This window comes from Chenopodium quinoa, unplaced genomic scaffold (genome assembly GCF_001683475.1).
Source record: "Chenopodium quinoa cultivar QQ74 unplaced genomic scaffold, ASM168347v1, whole genome shotgun sequence".
In the NCBI taxonomy this organism is placed as follows: domain Eukaryota; kingdom Viridiplantae; phylum Streptophyta; class Magnoliopsida; order Caryophyllales; family Amaranthaceae; genus Chenopodium; species Chenopodium quinoa.
Genome location: NW_018743878.1, coordinates 1722178 through 1732130, shown reverse-complemented (window position 1 = coordinate 1732130; position 9953 = coordinate 1722178). Strand labels below are relative to the sequence as shown.

General features: G+C 41.9%; 2 protein-coding genes and 1 long non-coding RNA gene across 3 annotated transcripts; all 3 read left to right on the top strand.

Annotated features, from left to right (window-relative positions):
* Positions 1-227: 227 nt before the first annotated feature.
* On the top strand, positions 228-1706 carry LOC110686557. Its single transcript, XM_021863173.1, has 2 exons — positions 228-540; positions 1114-1706. The coding sequence occupies exon 2, from the start codon at positions 1122-1124 to the stop codon at positions 1704-1706; it is 585 nt and encodes a 194-aa protein (XP_021718865.1). The 5' UTR covers positions 228-540; positions 1114-1121.
* Positions 1707-1794: 88 nt separating this feature from the next.
* Positions 1795-3335, top strand: LOC110686556 (serine/threonine-protein phosphatase 7 long form homolog). Its single transcript, XM_021863172.1, has 3 exons — positions 1795-2696; positions 2770-2857; positions 2948-3335. The coding sequence occupies exons 1-3, from the start codon at positions 1795-1797 to the stop codon at positions 3173-3175; spliced, it is 1218 nt and encodes a 405-aa protein (XP_021718864.1). The 3' UTR covers positions 3176-3335.
* Positions 3331-3995, top strand: LOC110686568. The gene is made up of 2 exons (XR_002504243.1): positions 3331-3378; positions 3460-3995. It is a non-coding gene; the product is annotated as an uncharacterized LOC110686568 (long non-coding RNA).
* Positions 3996-9953: the final 5958 nt, after the last annotated feature.

Below are 9953 nucleotides of genomic sequence, written 5' to 3'. Positions count from 1 at the left end.
ATAATTTTAATATTACAAACAATAATACAATGATATATATAAGAGCTCTTTCCCAAATTAAAGTCAAGAAGAACCGCAATTCCCAAATTGCAGCCAAAGTTTTAAGAATTCCCAAAGTACCGTCCACGTCACCGGTTCAGGGGGAAGAAATTTTAAATCCGGTCTACAGCAAAACCGCTACCTGAAGTAGCGGTTTATTAGTAAAAACCGCTACTTCAGGTAGCGGTTTCTTTTTAATAAACCGCTACTTCAAGTAGCGGTTTTTGTTTAATAAACCGCTACTTCAAGTAGCGGTTTTCTAGCAGGTATAATTTCCTGATTTCACTTTCCTCTTTCATTTTCGTCTTCTCACCAAAATCCCATCCAGGCCTTCCACCAAAATCACACCTCCTTCAACGGAAGCCGGCGCAGCCAAGGAATCCACCGACGCCGCCGGAGCATTCCTCAGCAACGAAGGCCGCCGCTGTTGACGCCGAGGGTTCGACTTTAGTGGTCGGCTTCGCTAATTTCAGAAGAAACGTGCTGATCTTCTTGTTTGTGGTAAGTGCCCTAATTATTTTTTGTATTCAGTTATTGGGTTTGTTGTTGTTATTGAGTTTGTTGTTGTTATTGAGTTTCGTAATCGTATGTATGTGTTGTTGTTGTTGGTTTTGGTTGTGTTGTTGTTGTTAGTGTTCTTGTTTATTGTTGTTGTTATTGAGTTTCGGTTTTGGTTGTGTTGTTGTTGTTAGTGTTCTTGTTTATTGTTGTTGTTATTGAGTTTCAGAATTGTATGTATGTTTGTGGTTGGTTTTGGTTGTTGTTGTTGATTTACTTACCTTACATATAACCCTTTTAGAATTATTAATGGTTTCGATCACATTACTCAGTTTAGGTTGCTATAATTGCTGATTTTGAAAGTGAAAATAGAGCTTCTATACACAAAGTACATGAGCTCAAAGTACATGTAGTCATGACTTATGCCCATGTTGAGCTTCAAGAGGTATTAAGACCTTCATAGCTCAGTTTAGGTTGCTATAATTGTGTAGTTTGCTTGCTTGATGTTAGGACATTGCCACACTGTTAATGAATTTTTGCAATCTAATATCTTTGATTAATAATGGTCTTTTCTAGAATGAAACATGGAGGTTCCGAACTACCCTCTATATTGCTATTGGGGTGGAGAAATTGTCCACAAAGATAGCGATATAACGTATAGGGGTGGGAATCAAAAATTTGTGTTTGTACATTCTGCGATGACATATTCACAAGTTCTGAACAAGCTATATGAAGAATTGAGTGTTGATCCTAGAGGTGTGGAGTTGAAGGTGGTTATGCGTTATCCTATGTCTGGGGCATATGTTGCAATTCCGTTAAATGACGACAACGCTGTTAGAGCTATGTGGATTGTTGTGACTCAGAGTTCTTCTGTTGCAATGCAATTGTTCATTGAACAAGTTCCAAAGGAGCCAGTTGTGCAAACTAACACTGGTTCCTTTCCGGGGATGGATTTTTTTGGTAGTGTGGATCAACCGTTTTCCACTGGTGTTCAAAGTGTGGGCATAGGGTCATTCACAAGAATGCTTGTTGATCCACATTATGTCAATGACCATCTCTCACAGTTTATGTCTCCGGCCTCATCGCCTAATGTTGGAACCTCGACAAGCACACAACCACAAGGCATTCGTGATTCTCTTGACCCAAACAATGTTGATGTATCTGGGTAACATGATTAATTATATATTCTTGTTTAATATTTATGTTTTTTCTCGAACGCTTAACATTAATTCAATTTTTTGTTATCGTGTAGGTCCCATGGAGCCGGTGATTCGTCCAGGCCTAGTTGATGCATCTGTTCTACGCTTGCAGACTTCCCATAGGAGCCACGATGTTTGGAGTGGCGTAGCTGATAGAGTTCTCTCAGTTAGGGAGCATATGGTCAGCGTGGGACGTGAGTGGAGGGTAGATGGCGGAGTACTAGAGTACGTTAGGCTTGCTGGGTTTTACGGTGTAGATAGGATTTTGGGAGGAGGGTTTTTGCTTGATCGATCTCTTCTTACGGCGTTGGTTGAGAGGTGGAGGCAGGAGACACATACTTTCCACCTAGTGGTAGGTGAGGCCACCATTACTTTACAGGATGTCTCCGTCCTGTTAGGTCTGAGAGTGCACGGCCCTCCTGTCATTGGACCTCCATTTGAGGGATGGCATGACCTAGTTGAGGAGTTGCTGGGAGTTCGACCTGGCCCTGATGATAACGGTAAGCCGTTTCTGGAGGGATCTACTTTGGAGTTGACGTGGCTCAGACGTCACTTCTCACAGATGCCAGAGGGAGCTGATGACTTGACAGTTCAGCGCCATAGCCGTGCTTACATTCTCACTCTCATGGGATCTATTCTGTTCGCCGACAAGAGTGGCGATGCTGTGTCACTCTACTACTTGCCGTTCCTTCGAGACTGGGAGACAGCTTCGACCTACAGCTGGGGGAGTGCGACTCTTGGTTTTTTGTATCGGCAGCTATGTCGAGCATGTCAGCGAGATTCAAGACAGATTGGAGGCCCGCTCATCCTACTACAGTTGTGGTCGTGGGAGCATATTACAATTGGCCGACCATACATTAGGAGGCCTCGAGATCCGCCACAGGAGGACCCTGAGGCTGAGGATGAGGATGACATTTTGGGGACTCAGCATCAGCGAGGTGTTGACCCTTTGGCGTGCAGGTACAATGTTTGCTTCAAGTTCATGTTCTTACAATTCTATCTTTCAAGAATTATTATTAACATGTCTTTACAGGTGGTTACGTGTCCATCTATCGTGTGCGCATACTGCTTCTGGACTACCATACTACAGAGATGCGTTTGACCATCAGCGCGAGGACCAGGTACAATCGGTGTTTCTTTTTTTTTTGTGCATTGTATTTCTTCCATTATGTTAGTCATATACATGTTGACATACTTGTTTTGGGAATTAGATGATTTGGCAGCCATATACTGAGGCGGTGATGGATCGACTTCCGGAGATTTGTCGCTCAGACATGCACATTTGGCGTTCACGGGCACCTCTGATATGCTTTGACGTCGTTGAGTTCCACCTCCCAGACCGAGTCCTTCGTCAGTTCGGGTTAGACCAGCCGATCCCACAGGATGTAGACACGGACGTTGCTCTACACAGGAAGGATCGAAGGGGACAGCGTAATTGAGAGATTCGGCATTCGGACCATGTACACGAGTGGAGTCGACGAGAGGCATTAGTCGTCCAGGGATACCCGTTCACTGGGACTTCTTCCCCGGCCATGACAGAGTACATGGCTTGGTACCGTCGCATCACGAGACTGGTCATTACTCCACCTTCGCAAGAGCGCCCCCGAGTCATTACCAGCCAGCTACCTCTGACCTCCTGCTTGTATGAACTTCACTTCATTTCAATCTAGTTCTTACGTTTTTGATTTCATTTTACTAACATTAAAACTACACTTAAATGTAGGCACATGCATTTGCTGATTTGCACGTCCAGCTATCGGGAGCTACTGAGACCATCTCCCACTTGCCACCAGAGACGGCTATACCATTTGCCATACAGACGATGCAGGGTTTTACATCATTTTGTGGCCAAACCTTGTCTAGGGTGGGGCAGTCACACCTTATTCAGCAGCCTCGACCGTCCACGTCTTCATCTTCTACTGTGCACACTATGCCGATCAGACCACCACCTCATCGTGGAGGCCATTCAGCACGTGCCTTCCGTCCACCGACTCCTTCTCAGCATACTATCATGACATCTCCTCCACTAGTGCATCGCCAGTATCAGAGAAACCGACGGCGTAGCAACACTACATCTGGGGTTGGAGTTGGCCTGGATGACATTCCAGAGGAGACAGCTGCATCATCTTCATCGTCACCTCATGGGAAGAAGCAACGCCCGAGCTAAGTGTATATTTTGGAACTAAACTAATTTTTTTGTAAATGCTTAGAATTGGATTTTGTTATATTTAATCAATTGAAAAATATTCGACTTTGCAATTTCGACTTCCTTAGATCTTCATAAACTTGTTATTTATGGTGGTTGTGTTGAAAATATGTTATATATCTCATGTTTTACAGGTACACAACTTGCAGGTTTTTTTTTGAGTGATTATGCAAGTTTGAAAAAAAAACCAGTCCAGGGTAAACCGCTACTTGAAGTAGCGGTTTTTCAAAGTAAACCGCTACTTGAAGTAGCGGTTTTCCAAAAGAAACCGCTACATAAAATAGCGGTTTTTTGTAAACAAACCGCTACTTCAAGTAGCGGTTTTAAACTAAGAAATCGCTACTTGAAGTGGCGGTTTATTGCAAAGAAACCGCTACTTCAAGTAGCGGTTTACCCTGGACCGGAAAAAAAAAAAACCGGTTTTTTAACCAGTGCTTACGTGGACGGTAGAATGGGAAAATAAAAAGATTTGGCAGCAATTTGGGAATTGCGGTTCTTCTTGACTTTAATTTGGGAAAGAGCTCTATATATAACAGGAAATAATTATATATATTAAAATTAACATCATTAATATATTTCATGAACAATAAAATTTAATTACACCAAAATATTAAGCACACTTTGTAAGAATGGCAAACGTCCATGTTATCCAAGGGCAAAAAAAAAAAAAAAAAAAAAAAACAAAAAAAAAAATACAAGAAGCCCAGGCAAGTTGCACAGCCAAGCCAGGCGGTTGCACAGCAGCCCAAGCAGGCTGCACAGCCAAGCCAGGCAGTTGCACAGCAGCCCAAGCAGGCTGCACAACAGCCAGCCTAGGTAGGCTTCACAGTAGCCCAGGCAGGCACAACCAGCCCAGTGGCCCTTGTTCTTGGTCGTGGTTCCTCTGGGTTATGAGGTTTTGGAGTTCCTCAAATAACTAAGCTTGGGTTGTGTTGTTCACCGTCATTTGTGCGTCTTTCTGTTGACAGAATAGCTCGAAAAAACCTTCGATTTTAAGCTTCAAAAACAAAGCTGCTGTGATGGAACCACCTTGATGACCCCTTGTGTTAACCATATCAGCAACTCCTGATTTCATTGAGTTAGATTATTCGGGTTGGGTAAGATATACATCACATAGAACTAAATTAAAGAGCATATAATCAACACAAACACAACTTGCATAGTTACGTTACATTACAAAATTCATGAAAATTAATGCATGATTATCAATCCTTAATATACATATTACAATAACAAGCAAATGCAACCGAAACACTCAGGTGATCCAAAGTAAATCAATAAGGAAGATGATACAACTAACGAAAAGCAGCACAGTTAAATTACCTTGCTAGTTAGAATGATAACACCAATTGAACTATCATCCCTTGCATCATCAAACGCTCGAATTAGCTCCTTGATTGTTTCTGGCCTAAAAGCATTCCTTCTTTCTAGCCTATTTATTGTAATCTAACACTAATAACATGTATTCTAGGACCAATCACTCAACTATCAAATTACACTAGTTAAATAGGATTGTGCCAAATAATGTTACTGATGTACATGTTATCATAATTTTTTTTTGGCTAGGATTTTGACTGATAATGTGCAAACTACAACATTTTTTAGTAGAGCAAACAATCTCTAATCCTTCTTAGAGTTATTAAGAGAAACTTGACCCGAACTCAACTCGAACAGACCCATTTACCCAAACATCTGCTTGGCATGTGCAGGCTTCCAAGGCTGCTGCTGCCTGCCTAGGCTGCTACAGTGGCCTGGGCAGCCTACCTTGGCTGCTGCAGTGGCCTGAGCAGCCTGCCTAGGCTGGTGAAGTGGCCTGGGAAGCCTGCCTTGGCTGCTGCAGTGACTTGGGCATAAAAATTGTTCAAATTTGATTTAACTTTATTCCGGGATAGGCATAGCAGTGGCTCATCTGGGCAATACCTAATTTGCACGTGTAAGTAGAAAAATTACAAACTTTTTGACTGTGAAGAGAAACTGAAAAGATTTAAGAGACCTTAGCATCACCAATCATCAACATTTCAAAACTATCAAAGTTTTTCCTTCCCTTAACACGTTTTCTTCTTTCTTTCAAAGCTAAAATTTGAAATTTGATATCCAAACAGGAAATTCAAACAAAAAACTAACGCGCTTTCTAGATAGATAAAATTTTTAGTTGAATCAATAGATTTCAAAGATCACATCAAACATTTTTTATCAGCCCCATTTTCAGCCACAAGGTCAAGTATATTAATAGCACATAGACTAAAGGAGAAAGCTAACACCCCCAAGCTAATAGAGATCAGGCTACTAGCTATATTGCCTAAATATTAGGCCAAAAGACAAAGACAAAGTTTAATATATTACAAGGCTGATCAAAATATTGTGCACGGCTTTTGTTTTAAATATACCTTAATATTAGGCCAAATTAGAAAATAACACCTGTAAAAAGACCCGATTTTGGTTATAACACCTTAACATTTCGAAATTTTATTATAACACCTACAAAAATCCCAAAATTTTGGTTTCACCACCCACTAACGGATTTTTGGATGGAAACCGTTAGTGGGACCCACTAGGGACACGTGTCAGCTGTGTATTGGCTTAAAAAAAAGCAAAAATAAAAAAAAAACCCTAACCCAGCCAGCCCCACCATCGGCACCACCTACCCAGCCGCCGGCATCACCTGCCCTCGCATAATCCGGCGATACCAGGCCCAGCCCAGCCCTGAAGTTGAGCAGCGAAAAACCTTCCGGATTAACGCTTGCAATTGACGGTTTCCTGAGTAGTGAAATCGCCGGAACTTCACCGACGAAACTCACCGGATTCTGCAGGATTTCAGCCCGTTTCTTGAGCCACGAAATCTTCCGAACAACAACCTGCGAATTGACGGAGAACCACCTGCTAACCTGCTGAATTTCGCAGCGATTTTAGCCGGTTTTTGCGAAGCAACACCACCGGAATTTGGCTAAGACAACTTCTCGTTTGACGCCTGAAATTGATGGAGAACCACTTGCGAAATTTCGATTGGTGCTTGTAGCGGTTGTTGACGGTGGTTTGGTTGTGGGTCTGAAAGAGGCGAAGGGGCTAGGTGGTTTTCGTGGAGGGTTGTGGTGGGTTGGGGTGATTTTTCGGGGAGAAGGAAGGGGGAAGGGGATTTACGGGGGGGCTGATGTTGGTGGGGGTGACGGCCGGTGGTTTCGCCGGAGAAGGAATGGAATCCAACGACAGTGGGGGGTCTCTGGCGGTGTAGTGACGGTCGGCGGTGGTGGGGCTGGTGGCTGGGTTAGAGTTTAGGGGTTTTTTTTTTTTTAATTTTAATTTTTATTAATTTTTATTTTTAAGCCAATAAACAACTGACACGTGTCCCTAGTGGGTCCCACTAACGATTTCCATCCAAAAATCCGTTAGTGGGTGGTGAAACCAAAATTTTGGGATTTTTGTAGGTGTTATAATAAAATTTCGAAATGTTAAGGTGTTATAACCAAAATCGGGTCTTTTTGCAGGTGTTATTTTCTAATTTGGCCTTAATATTATTAGTATTAAAGTTCAAACATGGTGATTATTTATGTCATTTAGATATTGCCTCACAAGCCTGATTAGGGATAAGGCAGCGAAAACTAGATACCCCAAACCTGTTAACAAGCTAGCTGAATTCTCAATTCTTATTGTACATACTATTGTTTGCTAATTAAAGAGTTTCAGAATCAATTTGTGCAGAAAATTGGAGATTGTTTTTCTCCACTAGCTATATAGCACGCATCATCATCACCTTCAATTGTCATTTTAAATTATATTTATAAAGGATAGCTCAACATCCCCAAACTTCTTAATTATTCAGGCACTTAGTTGTGAGCCTAAAACCCCAAACTCTAACACTAGATAGGGCCAAAGCCTAGACCTTAACTAAAACGTAATCAGAAAAATTCTATCTAAAACAATTATGTTGCATAGAAGACATAAATTTACACATAAACAGCAACTTTGGTTCAAGAATTTCTAAAATAGGAGTAGCACAACAATAAGATACCAGGGAAAACACCAGATATAGCAACACATAATTGTTTAATTTACTCATAATTCTAAAATAAACCACCAGAGTTACATGGCATATGTATCAAATAAAATAAACGAAACACAGTTACACAACTCCATCACTGACCCTACTCTGCTCCTCACACACAACAGCCTGTAATTTCAATTTAAGCAACAAGGCAACCTCCACACCAACACACAATCACACCACACATCACAGCAGCTCCAATTCACAAGCAAGTGCGTTGTAACCTCCTTAACCATATAAATTTACATCCAAAATTATTGATAGAATCACATTAGATACTACTATACTCACATAACCATTACAAACAAAATAAGGCACCAAATCCGCACAACAGAAACAAAATTCGCACACTTCAATATAAAAACCTAAAAATTAAACAGAAACAAGAATTAAACATAAAGGATTACCTCCTTTCAGTTGAGCCTCGATGATTCGTATTAAGGAGTACCTCACCCTTTAATCTCAATCCTCTACAAAGCACCACAAAAATAATCAAAAATTGAAAGTTAAACATCAAGTTACAGAATATGAAAAGGGAAGCAAGATTAATTGTGAAATATCACAAAAACTGAACGAAAAAGGAGATAAATTGCATAAATTGAATGAAAATTGTTTCAAAAAGCCGTAGCCATCGATGGCGCGCAACTAACCTAACAACACCTAAGTGAAGCTAAGGCAATGGTGTTGTTGTTGTGGTGGGGTTAAGTGAAGCTAACAGCAGCAATGGTGGTTGTGATGGAGTGACGGTGTGAGAGTGAAAGAGGAAGCGAAGGAGGTAGTCAGGGAGCGCAATTGTGAGAAATGAAGGAGGGGAAATGAGGGAGTTTAAATCCCGGTTTTTTTTTAAGATAGAGAAGCGGTTTGAACCGCTTCTAATTACTTTTTAGAAGCGGTTCAAACCAAACCGCTTCCAATTCTCCTCTTGTTTATTTTTTTCCCGGGTTTTTGTATGGAATTAGAAGCGGATTCCAATAACCGCTTCCAATTAGTGGCTTCCCATTACCTATTTTCTACTAGTGCTTCTCTTGATCTTTCTTCCACAAGAGTATTTGATGGAAGCCTGAATAGGCATCCATGAAGCTCATCAAGGCATGGCCGGCTGTAGAATCGATTAGATGGTTGATCTTTAGGAGCGGGTAACTGGCTTTGGGACATGCCTTGTTCAAGTCTGTGTAGTTTATACACATGCGCCAGGTCCCATTCGACTTTTTGACAAGTACTACATTCGCTACCCAGTCTGGGAAGTAACATTATCAAATGAATCCTGCGTCCAGCAATTTCTTAACCTCGACAGCTGCCGCCTAGCTTCATTCTTCACCATGGTTCCTCGTTTTTTGCCTGACCAACTTCTTTTTGGGATCCACAGCAAGCTTATGTACGGCCACGTCTAGGCTTATGCGTGACATCTCATGAACTTCAAATGCAAATACATCTTTGAATTCCCTTAGCAGTTGGTGTAGTTCAACACTAAGTTTGGCAAAAGGAGTCGTCCCAACCTTAATAATTCTCTAAGGGTGATAGTTGTCTAGGACGATGTCTACATGTTCACCAGCCGACTGAGGGCGGAATTCATCTGACCGCTCCTCGGCCAATGTTTGCTATTGTTTTTCTTTTCTCCCGGCCTCCAAATGGGTGGCCTTTCTTTTCTTGCCAGCTGCTATTGGGGCAGGCCCGACCCCCTTGACTTGATCAAGGTTTATAGTCTCTCCACTGGGGTCGGATGCTACCATAGTAGGCTTGATATCAGAGAGATAACATTCCCTGGACATCTTCTGGTCTCCCCTTGAGAAGCATGAGAGATGGAATGATAACAGCTTTTCAATTATTCAGGGTGGGTCGCCCTAAGATCTTATTGTAGGCTGAAAGTTCTTCGACCACCAAGAATCGCACCACCATGAGACGGCCCTCCCCTTTCTCACCAAGGTGGATAGGCAGATCCACCCGTCCAACTAGGTGTACGACTCCTCCTCCA